The sequence below is a fragment of the Salvelinus alpinus genome, chromosome 4 (genome assembly GCF_045679555.1).
Source record: "Salvelinus alpinus chromosome 4, SLU_Salpinus.1, whole genome shotgun sequence".
NCBI classification, from domain to species: Eukaryota; Metazoa; Chordata; class Actinopteri; order Salmoniformes; family Salmonidae; genus Salvelinus; species Salvelinus alpinus.
In genome coordinates, this window is record NC_092089.1 from 25898874 (window position 1) to 25923473 (window position 24600).

At 46.4% G+C, this 24600-nt stretch overlaps 1 protein-coding gene across 1 annotated transcript in view; it reads left to right on the top strand.

Moving 5' to 3' along the window:
• The window catches only part of nek11 (NIMA-related kinase 11), a 77118-nt gene continuing 52518 nt past the window's right edge, over positions 1-24600 (top strand). The window contains exons 1-3 of the mRNA XM_071396301.1: positions 1-90; positions 323-537; positions 19016-19181. Of these exons, the coding sequence (XP_071252402.1) occupies positions 353-537; positions 19016-19181 (351 nt within the window). The 5' untranslated portion in view covers positions 1-90; positions 323-352. The remainder of the gene's footprint in view (positions 91-322; positions 538-19015; positions 19182-24600) is intronic.

Here is a 24600-nt window from a genome sequence, read left to right on the forward strand (position 1 = left end):
CCATAGGAACAAGAGTAAACACGGAAGTTAATACAGTAGGCTATGGATGTTTTAAACTGGTGGAAATAGCCAACACCTGACTGCAAACAGGTGAGTTTGTTTGACAAAGTGGCAATAGTGAAATAGAATAAGCTAGCCAGGATTCTGCTTTCAGTAATCCTACACTGTAACAAGTGCGATGTGCTGCTATCTGACGCGATGTGCTGCTATCTGACTCTGTCTCCCCTGTATTAAATATGTATTTATTTATTTTCATCTGAATTGCGCAAACGTGCATAAAATAAGGAAAAGCAACATGTTTGTGTTTTGCTGAATTTTGCAGTTAATTCTCCTGTAAGAATCCCGCAACAAGATGCCCAAGTTTGAGGAGCTGGAAGCACATTCATCCTGCCATGTCCACTCCCCCTCCACTCCTATAACTCCTGGCCCCAGTAACCTGATTGCCAAAAGATACAGCATCCTACAGAGATTGGGCAGAGGGAGTTTTGGCACTGTTTACCTCGTACAAGACACTAGAGCAAGGGATGGGGAGAAACTGTGAGTATGCCTCCTGCTGTTGTCCTGCGCTGCTCTTCACATGTCAACTGCACAGTGCCCACCATGCCCTCTATTAGAAATGGGTAAAATCTTTCATATTCCGTACACCTCTCCAATCATTTTAGATAAGCGTGTTGGGGGTCGAGACCAATGACTAGGGGTGTAGGGGTGGTTCCTCTACCGTTGGTGCTCAATTAAAACAGCAGTTCTGTGTTCATCCTCTTGGTGGCAGCATTAGCCTGGGTATACAGATGCTTGAGAGCACCTCACATCTCTTCTCTTCCCCTCTCTCTTCCCCTCTCTCTTCTCTCTTCCCCTCTTCTCTTCCCCTCTTCTCTTCCCCTCTTCTCTTCCCCTCTCTCTTCCCCACTTCTCTTCTCTCTCTCTTCTCTCTCTTCCCCTCTTCTCTTCCCCTCTCTCTTCTCTCTCTTCCCCTCTCTCTTCTCTCTTCTCTCTCTCTCCCTCATCATATCCCCATGTATGGGGGAGAGAATGTTTGCTCTGAGCAGCTGGCTCTGTGCTAATCAAACACATTTTAGATTTTATTAGGATCCCCATTAGCTGACACCAATGGCGACAACTAGTCTTCCTGGGGTCTGACACAATGAAAAGACATTACGGACAAAAATACTTTACAATTTACATACATTTAAAAACAATTACGTAGACATGACAGACTTATAAATTGTAACTGCATTACACGGAACTACATTGCAGAACCCAAGGCATTATCTGGACAAACTTGAGACTCAACATGAAGAGAGTTGGCACTCTGGACTGAGTTGAATTGAATCCACTATAATGACTATATTCATCCACTGTCTGGAACATATACTGTAGAGTTACAACATCAGCGTATGTCTATTCATCCAATAGACTTTGATGGACTGCTTTTCCCACACAAGTCTGTACATACATGTAGCAGTGAGAATAGATTTCCCAGGAGGGATAGAGGGAGGAGTGTGTGTGTGTGTGTGTGTGTGTGTGTGTGTGTGTGTGTGTGTGTGTGTGTGTGTGTGTGTGTGTGTGTGTGTGTGTGTGTGTGTGTGTGTGTGTGTGTGTGTGTGTGAGGGGGGGGGGGTGTATGGGTCTGTGTGTATGTGTGTGTGTGTGTGTGTGTCAGTGTGTGTGTGTCGGTGTGTGTGTGTGCCTGTCACGTTTACCTCCTGACCTTGACATAACAAACTCCTGGCTCGCCGCCCAAATCAAAACAGCAGCAGGAGTTCATCTACTATGTCTACAAATACACATTTATCGATAAGCCTAAGCCTAAATGGGCACTGAAGGCACACAATGGTCTCACTACAAAGGACATACACGATGAAACTGGGTCTTGCCTAACCAACGCTGACGCATGATGCCTGCTGGCACAGTCCAACGAGCCGGGCCCAGAGTCCCGTGTCTCTTTGAGCACACAGATGCCACAGCAGGTACGCTTGGCCCCTGGGCAAGTATCAAGCCCCTGCCCTGTGCCAGACAGTAGGCTCTGAGACTCCTCTGGCATATCATGTAGTGTGCTGCATTCATAGAGTCTCAGTCATTAAGGAGAGCGTGACAGTAGCCCATCTTTAATCATGGGCCACAATCCAATCGTTGCAGATAGCAGATATGAATTGGAAAAAGTCCTCACTTTCATTCTCTGTCTCGCTGCCACACACACACACACACACACACACACACACACACACACACACACACACACACACACACACACACACACACACACACACACACACACACACACACACACACACACACACACACACACACACACACACACACACAGTAAAGAAATAAAGAAATGGAGGGAGATAGTGAGTTGAGAGAGGGAGACATTTCAGAGAATGCAGCACCAATTAGTTATGGCACCCAGAGGCAAGAGACGTCATGCCACGGGTCATTACACCCACGCTCCAGGCTCAGGGCAAGGCTTTCAACTTGTTACCACAGCCCAGCGGTGCCCACTAACCCCCTGACCCACCACACACTGGCACAGCACTGCCACTCAAAACCACCGCCATTCACAGGGAGGACAGCTCACCTCACACACAGCACACATTAGCAAGTTAGCTACTACCAGGGAGGGAGGGAGAGTTCTCTAAATGGTTTTTGTAGTCCAGATGAAATCCACTAAACATCTGAAATGAAATCCCTGAATCTTTTTGGGGGAATCATTACAATAGCATAACTCTTTTATAGCCAGATGTATAAAGAGTGCTAGCCAAGGTGCTGTATTTAGGATAACAAAGCTGTATAGTTAATAGACCGATCATAGAGCATCTGCTTGACACAGTTCCTCCCTTCCTGTGAGTGTGAGTGTGAGTGTGAGTGTGTGTGTGTGTGTGTGTGTGAGTGTGAGTGTGTGTGTGTGAGTGTGTGCTGAACATATTCATATTCAGTTTGAACTTCTGAGTCACTGCCTGAATTGGCTTTGTTCTGCCCATTGTAGCATATGGCTCCAGCTACCAGATGCTGTGGTATTTCTATTCTGACTCATTACGACTTCGCTATACAGCAGTCTAATGCGCCCTCCAACAACTGATTGTCAGTTAGCTGTATTCAAGCTATGTTTGGGATATATAGATATATGTGCCACGGATGCATTTAAAGCAGTGCATTCACATACAGTATACACATTCATTTCTCACATTGTTCTCAGATCATATGACTGCAGATTGTGGGTTGGTGTTGGAAGCCACACCCTTTCCCTTACTGAAGACATCAGGCGTCACCAGCCCCTCTGCAGTAAAAATACATATCAAATCGTCATCTGCTATGATGATCAATGTTCTCACTCTGCTCATGGATCACACCTGCTTTGAGCAAGAGGACTTTCTGAATGTCTGATGTTTGTTCCCCTGGGACAGGGGTGTCTGCTGGCCTAGATGGCCTAGTGTCTGTGGGTTTTTGTTTTCTCTTTTCAATTAAGGCCTAGACAACCAGGTGAGAGGAGTTCCTTACTAATTCGTGACCTGAATTCATCAATCAAGTACAAGGGAGGAGCGAAACCCTGCAGACGCTCAGCCCTCCGTGGAATGAGTTTGACATGTGTGCCCTGGGGGATTGATTCTGTTACCTGAACTGTCCATCAGACTGCCACATCCACACTGAGAGATGACTGATAGCTATCCTGTCCTCGTCACGTGAGACCAGTGTCAGTCAGGCTACTGTCTATCACATGCAATGATGACTCGTGTGTGTGTGTGTGTGTGTGTGTGTGTGTGTGTGGGGGGGGGGTTCTGAATGAATTTATTATGTCCAGCCAGAATTCCTCCTGCACTTGCTGAAGCCAGTCACTCATGACTTCTGGGTTTTGCTACCCTTCTTGGCACTCAAGCAGGTAGCTATGCACATAGCAAGAAAGTATTTTTAAATTGATGTTTTGTTGAGCACAGTAGATTAGGTAACCATTTTTGGTTCCAGGTAGAACCCTTCTTGGTTCCAGGTAGAACTCATTTGGGTTCAATGTAGAACCCTCTGTGGAAAGGGTTCTACATGGAACCAAAAATGGTTCTACCTGGAACCAAATGGGTTCTACTTGGAACCAAAGGGGTTCTACCTGGAACCAAAATGTGTTCTTCAAAGGGTTCTACTGTGGAAACAGCCGAAGAACCCTTTTTGGCTCTAGATGGCACCTTTTTTTCTAAGTGTACATGAGTCATACACATACAGTGTGCAACGTGACCTTATTGACTTATTCTGGTCAACAAGTCCATCAATCTGACCTCTACTCCACTGTGTAATCACATACAGTAGATGGCTTTGAACAAGAAGAAAGTGGACTTTAAAAAGAGCAGACTTCAGGCTACAACAGAGAGAGCTGCCTCAGGGATACAGCTGTTTCACATCAGCCCAAGACAAATGGCCTTGTCTTCTTCCCCTTTATTAACAATCCCCTCCTTATCCTTTAATTCCAACGTCAAAATGATTAACTCTGAATGAGGAGCGATGTGTTCTTCTGCCTGTTTCAATAACAGATAGGCAGAAATAGTTTCCCCCTTTATTTATTTATTTAGTTCCCCCCACCCATTCACTTAGTGTGTGCAGCATTCTGGGAAAATAAGAATTGCTCCTTCGGTTAGCTTAGTTGTCAACAGTTACTGTAAATGTTCCCCATCCAAAACATGTGTATTGAGTGTTTGTAAACTCAGTCATTACTAACAATGCTGGTCTTGTCTAGATGGTTTATTGTGTGCTTTCTATGCTAATTACAAAGTCGCAGCTGATGTGCAATCAGTCCCGAGTAATTATTGTATCATGCACACATATCTAATTCATTACCAGCACCTACCAGCAGGCTTTTGGAGTCCTTCTCCAATGTGTAAATAAGTATCAGCCAATAGCAGGAGACTTCTTGCTGAAGCAAGCACACTAATTAAATGCCGACCAGCTGACGTTGCTGAGTTGTGTGTATCCGCTAGCTCAATCAGTGTTTCTGTACCTTTTGGGAAGAATTACGGAGGTGAGGACAAACAGCTTGGTAATATTTCCTTCTGGGCTGTGGATAGATGTGGTTGGCAGCACCAATGCCTCTCGCCTCTCACACTCTCCCTAGCCTTGCCCGCCACCACACATCCATTTAGCAATATCCCCGCCACTCATTTCCCTGCAATGCGAGGTCTTTCACTTGGAAAAGAGCAATATACGGACGGTACTGATGCGGATAGAACATGTTTAAAGGCTCAACAAATGAAATTGAATTAGAAGCCCTGGTTGCATATTAGGGACTGACTGACTGACTGACTGACTGACTGACTGACTGACTGACTGACTGCTTCCAGGTGGATTTGTGGTGGTGTGGCCAGTGGATCAGAGATTGTCAGGTCTCAGACCTTTACTGTACATGGATACAGAGGGGTGATGCAGGTGTTCTTTACATGGAGCAGGTCTTGCCTGGCCTATTGCTATGCAAGGCCTACTGGAGGGGCTTCCATGCCAATAGTTGACACCTGTTCACCAGTTCTTGTATAACCTATTTCATGGACTTATAGTTACCAGCTTGCAAGTTACTATTTATTACACCATATTATTGTTTTATATCTGTATACACATACAGATCATTATATATACTGTATATACACATACAGATAATTACACACACATCATTATATATACTGTATATACACATACATATCATTATATATACTGTGTATACACATACAGATCATTATATATACTGTATATACACATACAGATAATTACACACACATCATTATATATACTGTATATACACATACATATCATTATATATACTGTATATACACATGCAGATCATTATATATACTGTATATACACATACAGATCATTATATATACTGTATATACACATACAGGTAATTACACACATCATTATATATACAGTATATACAGTATATACACATACAGATCATTATATATACTGTGTATACACATGCAGATCATTATATATACTGTATATACACATACAGATCATTATATATACTGTATATACACATACAGATCATTATATATACTGTATATACACATACAGATAATTACACACACATCATTATATATACTGTATATACACATGCAGATCATTATATATACTGTATATACACATACAGATCATTATATATACTGTATATACACATACAGGTAATTACACACATCATTATATATACAGTATATACAGTATATACACATACAGATCATTATATATACTGTATATATACATACAGATCATTACACACACACTCACATCATAACACACACATCATTATATAAACTGTATATACACACACACACACACACACACACACACACACACACACACACACACACACACACACACACACACACACACACACACACACACACACACACACACACACACACACACACACACACACACCTCTCAGTCTCCAGACCCCATACCTCTGTCAGATTTAGGAAACCTCCCAACCTCTTTAAGCCAGATTGGGTATCTCATCTGACTGCATGTCCCTCCCTCCCTCCCTCTGGACACGCTACGTTCTAAGTTATTCCCTGCAGGACCGGCTCAATGATTGATGTGATGTAAACGCCGCATGGCGATAACCTCTGTCCTATGAGATTGAATGGAGGACTTTATCTGAATTCTGAATGCCCTCCGCTGCAATGTGATATTATGAGGGAGACAGAACAATTGCATAAAACAAAAAGCAAAACACGAAGCACTGAGTCACAAAGACACATTTTTATATACTAAATCCATACTCTCAGTTATTTTTAATTCGCCAATCGTATTTATATTTCTGCTCAATTACCTTCTGTGACATAATATGCTAAATGTGTAGATGTGCAAAGGCATGGTAAAGTCGGCTGTTTGTTTGTTACATAACCAATGTGCCCTTGAACGGTGCCCCTGCCAGCCTGCCTCTGGCTAGAAGGAGCCTATTCTAGAGGCTCCATGTCACACCAACAGATGTGAGCCCTTCGGTGCCATTCTCTGGTCCTCTACGTCAGGGGTTCTTAAACTTTTTCAGCTCAAGATCCAAATAAGAAATGGACCGTTCTCCCGTGACCCAAATCGTCCTCCAACGACCCAAATTAAGATGAAATAGTGTGTGATTATAGACACATTCTGATAACTCGTGACCCACTTTGGGCCCAGGCCCATAGTTTAAGAAACCCTGCTCTACGTCAATCTCTACCACCAAGGACAAGGCCACTAAACTGCAAACCATTTATCGTATCATACTGTACATACTGTATGTATGAGAACATGGGAAAGGTGATGGCATGATATCTAATGAAGCACAGTATATGGAGGGTGATTTTGAATGACCCATTTATCACAATGTTCCACCAACATCTCCGCAACCAGCAGTCTTAGACAGTGTTGGAAATATCCACAAACAGCAGTCTTAGACAGTGTTGGACATCTCCACCAACAGCAGTCTTAGACAGTGTTGGAAATCTCCACCAACAGCAGTCTTAGACAGTGTTGGACATCTCCACCAACAGCAGTCTTAGACCGTGTTGGAAATCTCCACAAACAGCAGTCTTAACAGTGTTGGAAATCTCCACAAACAGCAGTCTTAACAGTGTTGGAAATCTCCACCAACAGCAGTCTTAGACAGTGTTGGAAATCTCCACAAACAGCGGTCTTAGACAGTGTTGGAAATCTCCACAAACAGCAGTCTTAGACAGTGTTGGACATCTCCACAAACAGCAGTCTTAGACAGTGTTGGACATCTCCACAAACAGCAGTCTTAGACAGTGTTGGAAATCTCCACAAACAGCGGTCTTAGACAGTGTTGGAAATCTCCACAAACAGCAGTCTTAGACAGTGTTGGACATCTCCACAAACAGCAGTCTTAGACAGTGTTGGACATCTCCACAAACAGCAGTCTTAGACAGTGTTGGAAATCTCCACAAACAGCGGTCTTAGACAGTGTTGGAAATCTCCACAAACAGCAGTCTTAGACAGTGTTGGACATCTCCACAAACAGCAGTCTTAGACAGTGTTGGACATCTCCACAAACAGCAGTCTTAGACAGTGTTGGAAATCTCCACAAACAGCGGTCTTAGACAGTGTTGGAAATCTCCACAAACAGCAGTCTTAGACAGTGTTGGACATCTCCACCAACAGCAGTCTTAGACAGTGTTGGACATCTCCACAAACAGCAGTCTTAGACAGTGTTGGACATCTCCACAAACAGCAGTCTTAGACAGTGTTGGACATCTCCACAAACAGCGGTCTTAGACAGTGTTGGAAATCTCCACAAACAGCAGTCTTAGACAGTGTTGGAAATCTCCACAAACAGCAGTCTTAGACAGTGTTGGACATCTCCACAAACAGCAGTCTTAGACAGTGTTGGAAATCTCCACAAACAGCAGTCTTAGACAGTGTTGGAAATCTCCACAAACAGCAGTCTTAGACAGTGTTGGAAATCTCCACCAACAGCAGTCTTAGACAGTGTTGGAAATCTCCACCAACAGCAGTCTTAGACAGTGTTGGAAATCTCCACCAACAGCAGTCTTAGACAGTGTTGGACATCTCCACAAACAGCAGTCTTAGACAGTGTTGGCCATGTAGTACATCAAACCACAGCTTTGTCATGAATGATCCCATCCCTCCACTGTCTCCTGGATGACCTCCCAGCCCTGCCCACTGATGTGGTAGTGACCCGGAAGTTACTTCAACCTGGGATCACTGGGTAGCTCAGAACAACAGTAAGCCCATACCTACGCTGACATTAACAAGAAGTCAAAGAACGCTCTCAATCTGCAGACAATCATTTCATTCCAGGAAGACAAATAATCTGACTGACTATCAGACACAGCCAAGCTTGACCATGACCCATTGCAGAGAGCCAACAGAAGAGGGTGTAAAATATGTTTTCCGGCAGGAAGGAAGAAAGTGGAAGTTAGGTCTTAAATGTCTTGCCAGTTGCCACCGGGAACCTGTGAAGAGAGCTGAGAAGACGCAACACCAGATGTAACACATATCACCAACCACACTAACCCTGGATGCCAACCCAACCCAACATGTGTCATAGTTAGGGCCATGTGTTTTGGTTAATCATGTCAGAAGCCTAAGGAGCTCTCAGTCTCAGAGCAGCATAGCAGAATGTAATTTAGGACATTGCGTTTCCGCTGCCTAACCTTTGCAGAAGGTGAGAGAAAGTGAAGTAGGAAGCTGAATAGAGAGAGACTAAATGAGAACGTAGACTTCACATCAATGACCTGAGAACCAATTTAGCCAGAGGCTCTTTGTGCTGCGACAGATCAGTCCTTTCTCTGGGTGGTTCCTGATGAGCTCCTTAAAGGTATGGAAGGAGAGAAGGAGGAGAGGAGAAGAGGTAGAGAGGAGGAGCGGTAGAGAGGAGGAGAGGTAGAGAGTATGAGCGGTAGAGAGGAGGAGAGGAGGAGAGGTAGAGAGGTAGAGAGGAGGAGAGGAAGAGAGGAGGAGAGGTAGAGGGGGAGGAAAGGAAGAGGGGGAGGAGAGGTAGAGAGGATGAGCGGTAGAGAGGAGGAGAGGTAGAGAGGAGGAGAGGAAGAGAGGAGGAGAGGTAGAGAGGAAGAGAGGAAGAGAGGATGAGAGGTAGAGAGGATGAGCGGTAGAGAGGAGGAGAGGAGGAGAGGTAGAGAGGTAGAGAGGAGGAGAGGAAGAGAGGTAGAGAGGAGGAGAGGTAGAGGGGGAGGAAAGGAAGAGGGGGAGGAGAGGTAGAGAGGATGAGCGGTAGAGAGGAGGAGAGGTAGAGAGGAGGAGAGGTAGAGAGGAGGAGAGGAAGAGAGGAGGAGAGGTAGAGAGGAGGAGAGGTAGAGGGGGAGGAAAGGTAGAGGTGGAGGAAAGGTAGAGGTGGAGGAGAGGTAGAGAGGAGGAGAGGTAGAGAGGAGGAGAGGAAGAGAGGAGGAGAGGAAGAGAGGAGGAGAGGTAGAGGGGGAGGAAAGGTAGAGAGGATGAGCGGTAGAGAGGAGGAGAGGAGGAGAGGTAGAGGGGGAGGAAAGGAAGAGGGGGAGGAGAGGTAGAGAGGATGAGCGGTAGAGAGGAGGAGAGGAGGAGAGGTAGAGAGGAGGAGAGGTAGAGGGGGAGGAAAGGTAGAGGTGGAGGAGAGGTAGAGAGGAGGAGAGGTAGAGAGGATGAGCGGTAGAGAGGAGGAGAGGTAGAGAGGAGGAGAGTAGGAGAGGAAGAGAGGAGGAGAGGTAGAGGGGATGAGCGGTAGAGAGGAGGAGAGGAGGAGAGGTAGAGAGGTAGAGAGGAGGAGAGGAAGAGAGGTAGAGAGGAGGAGAGGTAGAGGGGGAGGAAAGGAAGAGGGGGAGGAGAGGTAGAGAGGATAAGCGGTAGAGAGGAGGAGAGGTAGAGAGGAGGAGAGGAAGAGAGGAGGAGAGGTAGAGAGGAGGATAGGAAGAGAGGAGGAGAGGTAGAGGGGGAGGAAAGGTAGAGGTGGAGGAGAGGTAGAGAGGAGGAGAGGTAGAGAGGAGGAGAGGAAGAGAGGAGGAGAGGAAGAGAGGAGGAGAGGTAGAGGGGGAGGAAAGGTAGAGAGGATGAGCGGTAGAGAGGAGGAGAGGAGGAGAGGTAGAGGGGGAGGAAAGGAAGAGGGGGAGGAGAGGTAGAGAGGATGAGCGGTAGAGAGGAGGAGAGGAGGAGAGGTAGAGAGGAGGAGAGGTAGAGGGGGAGGAAAGGTAGAGAGGAGGAGAGGTAGAGAGGATGAGCGGTAGAGAGGAGGAGAGGTAGAGAGGAGGAGAGTAGGAGAGGAAGAGAGGAGGAGAGGTAGAGGGGGAGGAGCGGTAGAGAGGAGGAGAGGTAGAGAGTAGGAGAGGAAGAGAGGAGGAGAGGAAGAGGGGCAGGAAAGGTAGAGGGGGAGGAAAGGTAGAGGGGGAGGAGAGGTAGAGGGGGAGGAGAGGTAGAGAGGATGAGAGGTAGAGAGGAGGAGCGGTGGAGAGGAGGAGAGGTAGAGAGGAGGAGAGGTAGAGAGGATGAGAGGAAGAGAGGATGAGAGGTAGAGAGGATGAGCGGTAGAGAGGAGGAGAGGAGGAGAGGTAGAGAGGAGGAGAGGTAGAGAGGAGGAGAGGTAGAGAGGTAGAGAGGAGGAGAGGTAGAGAGGAGGAGAGGTAGAGAGGAAGAGAGGAAGAGAGGATGAGAGGTGGAGAGGATGAGCGGTAGAGAGGAGGAGAGGAGGAGAGGTAGAGAGGTAGAGAGGAGGAGAGGAAGAGAGGAAGAGAGGAAGAGAGAAGAGAGGAGGAGAGGTAGAGGGGGAGGAAAGGAAGAGGGGGAGGAGAGGTAGAGAGGATGAGCGGTAGAGAGGAGGAGAGGAAGAGAGGAGGAGAGGAAGAGAGGAGGAGAGGTAGAGAGGAGGAGAGGTAGAGAGGAGGAGAGGTAGAGAGGAGGAGAGGTAGAGAGGAGGAGCGGTAGAGAGGAGGAGAGGTAGAGGGGGAGGAAAGGAAGAGGGGGAGGAGCGGTAGAGAGGATGAGCGGTAGAGAGGATGAGCGGTAGAGAGGAGGAGAGGAGGAGAGGTAGAGAGGAGGAGAGGAAGAGAGGAGGAGAGGTAGAGAGGAGGAGAGGTAGAGAGGAGGAGAGGAGGAGAGGTAGAGAGGAGGAGAGGAAGAGAGGAGGAGAGGTAGAGGGGGAGGAAAGGTAGAGGTGGAGGAGAGGTAGAGAGGAGGAGAGGTAGAGAGGAGGAGAGGTAGAGAGGAGGAGAGGTAGAGGGGGAGGAAAGGAAGAGGGGGAGGAGAGGTAGAGAGTATGAGCGGTAGAGAGGAGGAGAGGAGGAGAGGTAGAGAGGAGGAGAGGAGGAGAGGTAGAGAGGAGGAGAGGAGAGAGGAGGAGAGGTAGAGAGGAGGAGAGGTAGAGAGGAGGAGAGGTAGAGGAGGAGAGGTAGAGAGGAGGAGAGGAAGAGAGGATGAGAGGTAGAGAGGATGAGCGGTAGAGAGGAGGAGAGGAGGAGAGGAGGAGAGGAGGAGAGGTAGAGAGGAGGAGAGGTAGAGGGGGAGGAAAGGAAGAGGGGGAGGAGAGGTAGAGAGGAGGAGAGTTAGAGACGAGGAGAGGAAGAGAGGAGGAGAGGTAGAGAGGAGGAGAGGTAGAGAGGAGGAGAGGTAGAGAGGAGGAGAGGAGGAGAGGAGGAGAGGTAGAGAGGAGGAGAGGAAGAGAGGAGGAGAGGTAGAGGGGGAGGAAAGGTAGAGGGGGAGGAAAGGTAGAGAGGAGGAGAGGTAGAGAGGAGGAGAGGTAGAGAGGAGGAGAGGTAGAGGGGGAGGAAAGGAAGAGGGGGAGGAGAGGTAGAGAGGATGAGCGGTAGAGAGGAGGAGAGGAGGAGAGGTAGAGAGGAGGAGAGGTAGAGGGGGAGGAAAGGTAGAGGTGGAGGAGAGGTGGAGGAGAGGGTAGAGAGGATGAGCGGTAGAGAGGAGGAGAGGTAGAGAGGAGGAGAGTAGGAGAGGAAGAGAGGAGGAGAGGTAGAGGGGGAGGAGCGGTAGAGAGGAGGAGAGGTAGAGAGTAGGAGAGGAAGAGAGGAGGAGAGGAAGAGGGGCAGGAAAGGTAGAGGGGGAGGAAAGGTAGAGGTGGAGGAGAGGTAGAGGGGGAGGAGAGGTAGAGAGGATGAGAGGTAGAGAGGAGGAGCGGTGGAGAGGAGGATAGGTAGAGAGGATGAAGGGTAGAGAGGATGAAGGGTAGAGAGGATGAGAGGTAGAGAGGATGAGCGGTAGAGAGGATGAGCGGTAGAGAGGAGGAGAGGAGGAGAGGTAGAGAGGTAGAGAGGAGGAGAGGTAGAGAGGAGGAGAGGTAGAGGGGGAGGAGAGGTAGAGAGGATGAGCGGTAGAGAGGAGGAGAGGAGGAGAGGTAGAGAGGAGGAGAGGAAGAGAGGAGGAGAGGTAGAGAGGAGGAGAGGTAGAGAGGAGGAGAGGAAGAGAGGAGGAGAGGTAGAGGGGGAGGAAAGGTAGAGGTGGAGGAGAGGTAGAGAGGAGGAGAGGTAGAGAGGAGGAGAGGTAGAGAGGAGGAGAGGTAGAGAGGAGGAGAGGTAGAGGGGGAGGAAAGGAAGAGGGGGAGGAGAGGTAGAGAGTATGAGCGGTAGAGAGGAGGAGAGGAGGAGAGGTAGAGAGGAGGAGAGGTAGAGAGGAGGAGAGGTAGAGAGGAGGAGAGGTAGAGAGGAGGAGAGGTAGAGAGGAGGAGAGGAAGAGAGGAGGAGAGGTAGAGAGGATGAGAGGAAGAGAGGATGAGAGTTAGAGAGGATGAGCGGTAGAGAGGAGGAGAGGTAGAGAGGAGGAGAGGTAGAGAGGAGGAGAGGAGAGAGGAGGAGAGGTAGAGAGGAGGAGAGGAGGAGAGGTAGAGAGGAGGAGAGGAGGAGAGGTAGAGAGGAGGAGAGGTAGAGGGGGAGGAAAGGAAGAGGGGGAGGAGAGGTAGAGAGGATGAGCGGTAGAGAGGAGGAGAGTTAGAGACGAGGAGAGGAAGAGAGGAGGAGAGGTAGAGAGGAGGAGAGGAGGAGAGGTAGAGAGGAGGAGAGGAAGAGAGGTAGAGGGGGAGGAGAGGTAGAGAGGAGGAGAGGTAGAGAGGAGGAGAGGTAGAGAGGAGGAGAGGTAGAGGGGAGGAAAGGAAGAGGGGGAGGAAAGGAAGAGGGGGAGGAGAGGTAGAGAGGATGAGCGGTAGAGAGGAGGAGAGGAGGAGAGGTAGAGAGGATGAGAGGTAGAGAGGAGGAGAGGAAGAGAGGTAGAGAGGAGGAGAGGTAGAGGGGGAGGAAAGGTAGAGGTGGAGGAGAGGTAGAGAGGATGAGCGGTAGAGAGGAGGAGAGGAAGAGAGGAGGAGAGGTAGAGGGGGAGGAAAGGAAGAGGGGGAGGAAAGGTATAGAGGATGAGCGGTAGAGAGGAGGAGAGGTAGAGAGGAGGAGAGGTAGAGAGGAGGAGAGAAAAAGAGGTAGAGAGGATGAGAGGTAGAGAGGATGAGCGGTAGAGAGGAGGAGAGGAGGAGAGGTAGAGAGGAGGAGAGGTAGAGAGGAGGAGAGGTAGAGAGGAGGAGAGGAAGAGAGGATGAGAGGTAGAGAGGATGAGCGGTAGAGAGGAGGAGAGGTAGAGAGGAGGAGAGGAAGAGAGGAGGAGAGGTAGAGAGGAGGAGAGGTAGAGGGGGAGGAAAGGAAGAGGGGGAGGAGAGGTAGAGAGGATGAGCGGTAGAGAGGAGGAGAGGAGGAGAGGTAGAGAGGAGGAGAGGTAGAGAGGAGGAGAGGTAGAGAGGAGGAGAGGAAGAGAGGAGGAGAGGTAGAGAGGAGGAGAGGTAGAGAGGAGGAGAGGTAGAGAGGAGGAGAGGTAGAGAGGAGGAGAGGTAGAGGGGAGGAAAGGAAGAGGGGGAGGAAAGGAAGAGGGGGAGGAGAGGTAGAGAGGATGAGCGGTAGAGAGGAGGAGAGGAGGAGAGGTAGAGAGGATGAGAGGTAGAGAGGAGGAGAGGAAGAGAGGTAGAGAGGAGGAGAGGTAGAGGGGGAGGAAAGGTAGAGGTGGAGGAGAGGTAGAGAGGATGAGCGGTAGAGAGGAGGAGAGGAAGAGAGGAGGAGAGGTAGAGGGGGAGGAAAGGAAGAGGGGGAGGAGAGGTAGAGAGGATGAGCGGTAGAGAGGAGGAGAGGTAGAGAGGAGGAGAGGTAGAGAGGAGGAGAGAAAAAGAGGTAGAGAGGATGAGAGGTAGAGAGGATGAGCGGTAGAGAGGAGGAGAGGAGGAGAGGTAGAGAGGAGGAGAGGTAGAGAGGAGGAGAGGTAGAGAGGAGGAGAGGAAGAGAGGATGAGAGGTAGAGAGGATGAGCGGTAGAGAGGAGGAGAGGTAGAGAGGAGGAGAGGAAGAGAGGAGGAGAGGTAGAGAGGAGGAGAGGTAGAGGGGGAGGAAAGGAAGAGGGGGAGGAGAGGTAGAGAGGATGAGCGGTAGAGAGGAGGAGAGGAGGAGAGGTAGAGAGGAGGAGAGGTAGAGAGGAGGAGAGGTAGAGAGGAGGAGAGGAAGAGAGGAGGAGAGGTAGAGAGGAGGAGAGGTAGAGAGGAGGAGAGGTAGAGGGGGAGGAAAGGTAGAGGTGGAGGAGAGGTAGAGAGGAGGAGAGGTAGAGAGGATGAGCGGTAGAGAGGAGGAGAGGTAGAGAGTAGGAGAGGAAGAGAGGAGGAGAGGAAGAGGGGGAGGAAAGGTAGAGGGGGAGGAGAGGTAGAGAGGAGGAGAGGTAGAGGGGGAGGAGAGGTAGAGAGGATGAGAGGTAGAGAGGAGGAGCGGTGGAGAGGAGGAGAGGTAGAGAGGAGGAGAGGAGGAGAACACTTGAAAAAACAGCTGCTCTCCGAGTCTCAGGCTCATTACCATGTATCCCCCTGGATTTGAGTACAGACCTATGCTGGGATTCAAGCAAACCCGCAATGTGAAAAGGACCCGCAATGTTCATCTGCTACAAAACTGTATTTCTTTTCTTTAGGTCATATGACCGGCAAGACTAGGTTAAGTTAATAAGAGTCGTTTTTGAAATGTCCAAAGACACTTGATGCAAATGTCTCTATGAGGGGATGATGGCATTTTTTCCCACAGTGCAGGTTTTATTTACCACACTTTCAATGTTTGAGAAAATATATATTTTTGTTGTTCCTTTTTGGGGGGTTTGATGAGAAGTACATGGAACTTGTTTTACATTTGTTAATTCCTGCAGCAAGATTACATGGACCCACCACTGTGAGGTGGATGTTTTTCCACTTGAAGGACAATCTTGGACAACAGGCTAATGTGTCCAGTTAGGAGAATAACAACAATGGCATCCTTTCCTTGTGCTGAGTCCTTCCCACAGGGTCCCTCCCCTGTCCTTCAAACACAACTCAACACAACTCCAGATTACTGTCCTGTCCTTCAAACACAACTCAACACAACTCCAGATTACTGTCCTGTCCTTCAAACACAACTCAACACAACTCCAGATTACTGTCCTGTCCTTCAAACACAACTCAACACAACTCCAGATTACTGTCCTGTCCTTCAAACACAACTCAACACAACTCCAGATTACTGTCCTGTCCTTCAAACACAACTCAACACAACTCCAGATTACTGTCCTGTCCTTCAAACACAACTCAACACAACTCCAGATTACTGTCCTGTCCCTCTGTACTGACCAAAGACCCAGACATCCTGTCCTGTCCCTCTGTACTGATCAAAGACCCAGACATCCTGTCCTGTACCTCTGTACTGACCAAAAACCCAGACATCCTGTCCTGTCCCTCTGTAATGACCAAAGACCCAGACATCCTGTCCTGTCCCTCTGTAATGACCAAAGACCCAGACATCCTGTCCTGTCCCTCTGTACTGACCAAAGACCCAGACATCCTGTCCTGTCCCTCTGTACTGACCAAAGACCCAGACATCCTGTCCTGTCCCTCTGTAATGACCAAAGACCCAGACATCCTGTCCTGTCCCTCTGTACTGACCAAAGACCCAGACATCCTGTCCTGTCCCTCTGTAATGACCAAAGACCCAGACATCCTGTCCTGTCCCTCTGTACTGACCAAAGACCCAGACATCCTGTCCTGTCCCTCTGTAATGACCAAAGACCCAGACATCCTGTCCTGTCCCTCTGTACTGACCAAAGACCCAGACATCCTGTCCTGTCCCTCTGTACTGACCAAAGACCCAGACATCCTGTCCTGTCCCTCTGTAATGACCAAAGACCCAGACATCCTGTCCTGTCCCTCTGTACTGACCAAAGACCCAGACATCCTGTCCTGTCCCTCTGTAATGACCAAAGACCCAGACATCCTGTCCTGTCCCTCTGTACTGACCAAAGACCCAGACATCCTGTCCTGTCCCTCTGTAATGACCAAAGACCCAGACATCCTGTCCTGTCCCTCTGTACTGACCAAAGACCCAGACATCCTGTCCTGTCCCTCTGTAATGACCAAAGACCCAGACATCCTGTCCTGTCCCTCTGTAATGACCAAAGACTCAGACATCCTGTCCTGTCCCTCTGTAATGACCAAAGACCCAGACATCCTGTCCTGTCCCTCTGTACTGACCAAAGACCCAGACATCCTGTCCTGTCCCTCTGTGCTGACCAAAGACCCAGACATCCTGTCCTGTTGGTAATTACATCTCAGGGCCTACACAATTAGTAGCAGGCTAATGACAGCCTCTGTGTGCGTGCGTGCGTGTTCTTACGTGCATGCGTACATGTGTGTGTGTACCCAGGACCAGACAGGGGACTGGAGAAAACATACATTTTAAACGATCTGTCTGAATGACGTTCCCTGTCCCTGTCCAGAATGATAATTGGGGTACGGTGGTCAACTTACGTCTATTGCCAGCTTTTCACATTTGCACTCCCTAATACGCTATATGGATATATGGGCGGCAGGTAGCCTAGTGGTTAGAGCGTTGGGCCAGTAACCGAAAGGTTGCTAGATTCCCGAGCTGACAAGATAATAACCTGTCGTTCTGCCCCTGCACAAGGCAGTTAAAACTTCTTATGGCTGCAGTCCCGGTAACGGGACCGATATGACAACAGCCAGTCCAAGTGCAGGGCGCCAAATTCAAAAACCAGAAATCTCATAATTAAAATTCCTCAGACATTCATGTGTCTTATATCATTTTAAAGGTAATCTTGTTGTTAATCCCACCAAAGTGTCCGATTTCAAATAGGCTTTTCAGCGAAAGCACTACAAACGATTATGTTAGGTCACCACAAAACCAAAATAATCCCAGCCATTTTTCCCAGCTAAAGATAGCTTCACAAAAACCAGAATAGAGATAAAATGAATCACTAACCTTCGATTATTTATCAGATGACACTCATAGGACTTCATGTTACACAATACATGCATGTTTTGTTTGATTAAATTCATATTTATATCAAAAAATCTGAGTTTACATTGAGGCTACAAGATTCACTAAATGCAAAAACATCAAGTGACTTTGCATAGCCCATCGTTTCAACATAGATACTCATCATAAATAGAGATGATAATACAAGTTATACACATTGAATTATAGATATACCTCTCCTTAATGCAACCGCTGTCAGATTTAAAAAAAACTTTACGGAAAAATTATTATATAATCTGAGACGGCGCTCAAAAGTAGCATACCACAACTGCAAAGATGGCGTCACTATAAACAATAAAATACATGATAAATATTCCATTACCTTTGATGATCTAGATCAGAAAGCACACCAGGAATCCCAGGTCCACAATAAATGTTTGTTTTGTTCGAAGAAATCCGTTATTTATGTCCAAATACCTTCTTTTGTTAGCGCGTCTGGTTTACATATCCAAACGCTAATTCTGGTCAGTGTTATATCGGACAAAAACTTCAAAATGTGATATTACCGGTCAAAGAAACATTTCAAACTAAGTACTGAATCAATCATTAGGATGTTTTTAACATATAGCTTCAATAAAGTTCCAACCGGAGTATTCGTTCTTGTCTGCGTGAGCAATGGAACGTCAGTGTCTTGCATGAAGAAAAAGCATGTTCAGGAAATGGCTGCTTGATGGACACCTGACTGATTCTGCTCTCATTCTCTCCCACAACATCATAGAAGTCTCGTTGGAATTTCTATTGATGGTTGACATCTAGTGGAACCCCTAGGCAGTGCAACATCATTCATAACTCAATTGGATTTAAGGGACTCTGGTGAATACAGACAAGCTCAGATTTCTGACTTCCTGTTTTGATTTCAACTCAGGATTTTGCCTGCCAATGTGAGTTCTGTTAATCTCACAGACATAATTCAAACAGTTTTAGAAACGTTAGAGTGTTTTCTATCCAATACTAATAATAATATGCAAATATTAGGAACTATGACTGAGGAGCAGGCCGTTTGAAATGGGCACCTTTCATCCAAGCTACTCAATACTGCCCCTTCAGCCATAAGAAGTTTTTAACCCACTGTTCCTAGTCTGTCATTTTAAATAAGAATTTGTTCTTAACTGACTTGCTTGGTTAAATAAAAAATAAAAAGAACTTGCTACTACGTACATGTGTTGCCCATTTTGGAAAAACCCCTTACTATGACCTTTCTCTCTCCTCTGCCCTCTGACCTTTGATCCCTAGTAAGGTGCTGAAGGAGATCCCTCTGGGGGACCTGCGTCCTAACGAGACGGTCCAGGCATCCCAGGAGGCTCAGCTCCTGTCCCAGCTCCACCACCCAGCCATCATCACTTTCTACAGCAGCTTTCTGCATAGAGACTCCTTCTGCATTATCACTGAGTACTGTGAGGTAGGACTGGCCACAAATATCCATTCCTTTGCACTTAAGGCCTAGATCTTTGCCTTTAAAAGGTGCATAGCTGAAAAGGGGCGATCTGATTGAATCATGGCCTAAGTCAAATACGTGTTGATAAAGTGCTGTTTATTTTTTATGAGGGTGAACGGGCCCCTGAAAGAACATAAATGATTTTAGTGAGTTTTTTTGAAACCTCTATGAATTCTCTAATTATTTCTGTTGTTAATTGAATGTTTTGTAAACCTGCCATGTCTCCAGATCTCTTGGAATCTTTTGTGCTGTTGCATTCTCATCCACAACCTTGAATAACGCATTCACTCTCGAGTTCCCTCTGTCAGCTGGACTGGCATCAGGTCAGGGCATCAACCATGCAGTGAGGAAATATTCTCCGCCATCGGTCCGTTTTCAGTTTCCTCGTTTGACCTTGGGCAGGGATCGTGTGTACCTTGCCACTGCATTCTCAGTTGTTATTTTCTGTCAGAAACCTGTGAAGTGGATTTATGGTTCTGACTGTGGTGGTTTAAAGCGTAGCTTGGTCTCTTAACCTATACTTCACCCCAGGTTGTTTCTCCTTTATTCAGAGCCTGGTGTTATACAGTAATGGCCAACAGCTGTTTTACCAATATTATTATATTTTCCCACTCACTCCAGAAGATTAAAAATACATTTAAAAAACAGTCCAACACAGAGCCTTCATCTTTCTGTGGTCCGTTGCTAGCTGTCTACCAGGGCTAGCCTATTACCCCCAGCTGTTAATAGTCAGGTTTAAAAATGGGAAAAGTTAGAAGTAGAAACTTGGTTTCACTGAAAAGTAATTCATGAAAATAAGACAACAAACACTATACAAAACATTAACCTTTACAGGATTGGTGGGTCCCCCTCGGTACGGTTGAGCTAACGTAGGCTAATGTGATTAGCATGAGGTTGTAAGTAACAAGACCATTTCCCAGGACATAGACATATCTGATATTGGCAGAAAGCTTAAATTCTTGTTAATCGAACTGCAATGACCAATTTACAGTAGCTACCTTGCTATTGTTTGAGGAGAGTGCACAGTTATGAACTTGAAAAGTTATTAATAAACCAATTAGGCACATTTTTAACAGAATGCAATGGTTCATTGGATCCGTCTAAAACTTTGCAAATACAAATATACGCTGCCATCTAGTGGGAAAAAAATCTAAATTGCGCCTGGGCTGGAATAATACATTATGGCCTTTCTCTTGCATTTCAAAGATGATGGTACAAAAAAACAAAAAAAACATGTTTTTTTCTTTGTATTATCTTTTACCAGATCTAATTATATTCTCCTTCATTCATTTCACAGTTCCACAAACTTCAAAGTGTTTCCTTTCAAATGGTATCAAGAATATGCATATACATTTGAAGTCGGAAGTTTACATACACTTAGACTAGAGTCATTAAAACTTGTTTTTCAACCACTCCACAAATTTCTTGTTAACAAACTATAGTTTTGGCAAGTCGGTTAGGACATCTACTTTGTGCATGACGCAAGTAATTTTTCCAACAATTGTTTACAGACAGATTATTTCACTTATAATAAATTTTATCACAATTCCAGTGGGTCAGAAGTTTACATACACTAAGTTGACTGTGCCTTTAAACAGCTTGGAAAATTCCAGAAAATGATGTCATGGCTTTAGATGTTCTGATAGGCTAATTGACACCATTTGAGTCAATTGGAGGTGTACCTGTGAATGTATTTCAAGGCCTACCTTCAAACTCAGTGCCTCTTTGCTTGACATCATGGGAAAATCAAAAGAAATCAGCCAAGACCTCAGAAAAATAATCGTAGACCTCCTCAAGTCTGGTTCAACCTTGGGAGCAATTTCCAATCGCCTGAAGGTACCACGTTCATCTGTACAAACAATAGTACGCAAGTATAAACACCATGGGATCACGCAGCCATCATACCGCTCAGGAAGGAGACGCGTTCTGTCTCCTAGAGATGAACGCACTTTGGTGTGAAAAGTGCAAATCAATCCCAGAACAACAGCAAAGGACCTTGTGAAGATGCTGGAGGAAACAGGTACAACATTATCTATATCCACAGTTAAACGAGTCCTATATCGACGTAACCTGAAAGGCCGCTCAGCAAGGAAGAAGCCACTGCTCCAAAACCGCCATAAAAAATCCAGACTATGGTTTGCAACTGCACATGGGGACAAAGATCTTACGTTTTGGAGAAATGTCCTCTGGTGTGATGAAACAAAAATAGAACTGTTTGACCATAATGACCATCGTTATGTTTGGAGGAAAAAGGGGGAGGCTTGCAAGCTGAAGAACATTATCCCAACCGTGAAGCACGGGGGTGGAAGCATCATGTTGTGGGGGTGCTTTGCTGCAGGAGGGACTGGTGCACTTCACAAAATAGATGGCTTCATGAGGAAGGAAAATTATGTGGATATATTGAAGCAACATCTCGAGACATCAGTCAGGAAGTTAAAGCTTGGTCGCAAATGGGTCTTCCAAATGGACAATGACACCAAGCATACTTCCAAAGTTGTGGCAAAATGGCTTAAGGACAACAAAGTCAAAGTATTGGAGTGGCCATCACAAAGCCCTGACCTCAATCCTATAGAAAATTTGTGGGCAGAACTGAAAAAGTGTGTGCGAGCAAGGAGGCCTACAATCCTGACTCAGTTACACCAGCTCTGTCAGGAGCTTGTGGAAGGCTACCCGAAACGTTTAACCCAAGTTAAACAATTTAAAGACAATGCTACCAAATACTAATTGAGTGTATGTAAACTTCTGACCCACTGGGAATGTGATGAAAGAAATAAAAGCGGAAATAAATAATTCCCTCTACTATTATTCTGACATTTCAAATACTTAAAATATAGTGGTGATCCTAACTGACCTAAGACAGGGAATTTTTACTAGGATTAAATGTCAGGAATTGTGAAAAACTGAGTTTAAATGTATTTGGCTAAGGTTTATGTAACCTTCCGACGTCAACTGTGCTTGCTTCAGGTCATGAGCTACAGGGAGTTAGATTTGGGTATGTCATTTTAGGCGAAATTTGAAAAAAGGGTCCAATCCTTAACACCTGCTCTTTCCATAACATAGACTGACCAGGTGAATCCAGGTGAAAGCTATGATCCCTTGTTGATGTCACTTGTTAAATCCACTTCAATCAGTGTTGATGAAGGGGAGGAGGCAGGTTAAATTGTTAAGCTTTGAGACAATTGAGACATGGATTGTCTATTTGTGCAATTCAGGCAGTGAATGGGCAAGAAAATATTTAAGTGTCTTTAAACGGGGCATGGTAGTAGGTGCCTGGTGGGGGGTGGGAGGGGTGCAACTCAATATTAGGAAGGTGTTCCTAATGTTTGGTATACTCAGTGTATATTTCAACATAGCATGTCATTGTTATTCAAGGTAGAACAAATGTACAGAATCGTCTACACACACCTTATTCAATACTGCATTATCACAGCATTAAAATGGGACTATAGAAGACCACAGATGTATGATCTTAATTTGATCACCATGTTGCAGGAGAACTTTCCAGGAAATGTAAAATGTGTAGTGTGTTTTTAAAAATACTTCTGAAGTTTGTAATTTCCCCTTTGAAATGTCATACTTGATTTTCCTTTATGAAAAATGTATCAACCCCTTCAAAAATTCCATTAATTATAATCCACATAATTCACATTTCCTGTTGCTGCAGGATTATGTTCCTGCTGTAGCAAACTGGCTCAAATTAAGATCCTACATGTGTATATGGTTGTTTTGATCCTGTCATGCACTTATCATGTTATAAAGTCATGGCTTCGTGATTTTCTTATATAACACCATGGCTTGGAATCACTCCATACAGCGCTAACATGATTACATGGTCACTGTGGTTCCCTGCACCAGAGCAGCACACCTCTCTTCAAACTGTAGCCCTCTAGGTGTTCCAAGCTAGAGAGAGGTCGCGGGGGAATGTCTGAAGTGTCAGAGCATGGAACAAGTGATTGATCTGTGCCCCCTCCTTCTCCGCCCCCCTTCTCTCGCTCTCGCTCTCTCTCCATTTTTCTTTTCATCTTGTCAAAGTGTTTGCTGTATAGATTACAACAGGTAGGGGTCCTGTCCTCCAGTCTTTCTCCTACTAGATTACAGCAGGTAGGGGTCCTGTTCTCCAGTCTTTCTCCTACTAGATTACAGCAGGTAGGGGTCCTGTCCTCCAGTCTTTCTCCTACTAGATTACAGCTGTAGGGGTCCTGTCCTCCAGTCTTTCTCCTACTAGATTACAGCTGTAGGGGTCCTGTCCTCCAGTCTTTCTCCTACTACAGTAGATTACAGCAGGTAGGGGTCCTGTCCTCCAGTCTTTCTCCTACTACAGTAGATTACAGCAGGTAGGGGTCCTGTCCTCCAGTCTTTCTCCTACTACAGTAGATTACAGCAGGTACGGGTCCTGTCCTCCAGTCTTTCTCCTATTCTCCTACTACAGTAGATTACAGCAGGTAGGGGTCCTGTCCTCCAGTCTTTCTCCTACTACAGTAGATTACAGCAGGTACGGGTCCTGTCCTCCAGTCTTTCTCCTACTACTGTAGATTACAGCAGGTAGGGGTCCTGTCCTCTAGTCTTTCTCCTACTACAGTAGATTACAGCAGGTAGGGGTCCTGTCCTCCAGTCTTTCTCCTACTAGATTACAGCAGGTAGGGGTCCTGTCCTCCAGTCTTTCTCCTACTACAGTAGATTACAGTAGGTACGGGTCCTGTCCTCCAGTCTTTCTCCTACTACAGTAGATTACAGCAGGTAGGGGTCCTGTCCTCCAGTCTTTCTCATACTACAGTAGATTACAGCAGGTAGGGGTACTGTACTCCAAGCTTTCTCCTACTACAGTAGATTACAGCAGGTAGGGGTCCTGTTCTCCAGTCTTTCTCCTACTACAGTAGATTACAGCAGGTAGGGGTACTGTACTCCAGTCTTTCTCCTACTACAGTAGATTACAGCAGGTAGGGGTACTGTACTCCAGTCTTTCTCCTACTACAGTAGATTACAGCAGGTAGGGGTCCTGTCCTCCAGTCTTTCTCCTACTACAGTAGATTACAGTAGGTACGGGTCCTGTCCTCCAGTCTTTCTCAAAAATATCATGGCGTACAAGACACCTGTCTGATTGGCGCCTGTCTGAGTGGACTGATCCATTGTGGAGGCCGTGGGGATGGCACAGTCCATCAGCTTAAGAGATGTGCTACTGAAATTGTGTATGGTTATATTATGTAAGAACCATGGTGCAACACAAATCAAAATGATATTATTTTATAACAAATGCTCTTTCTCCCACGTTGGATAGTGGTTACTGTCCTGAAACACATCAGGTTCTGAAACACATCAGTGTGCTGTTGAATTTGCATTTTTTCCTAGACCATGTTGCTATGTGCATAATAGCAAAGTTAACCAG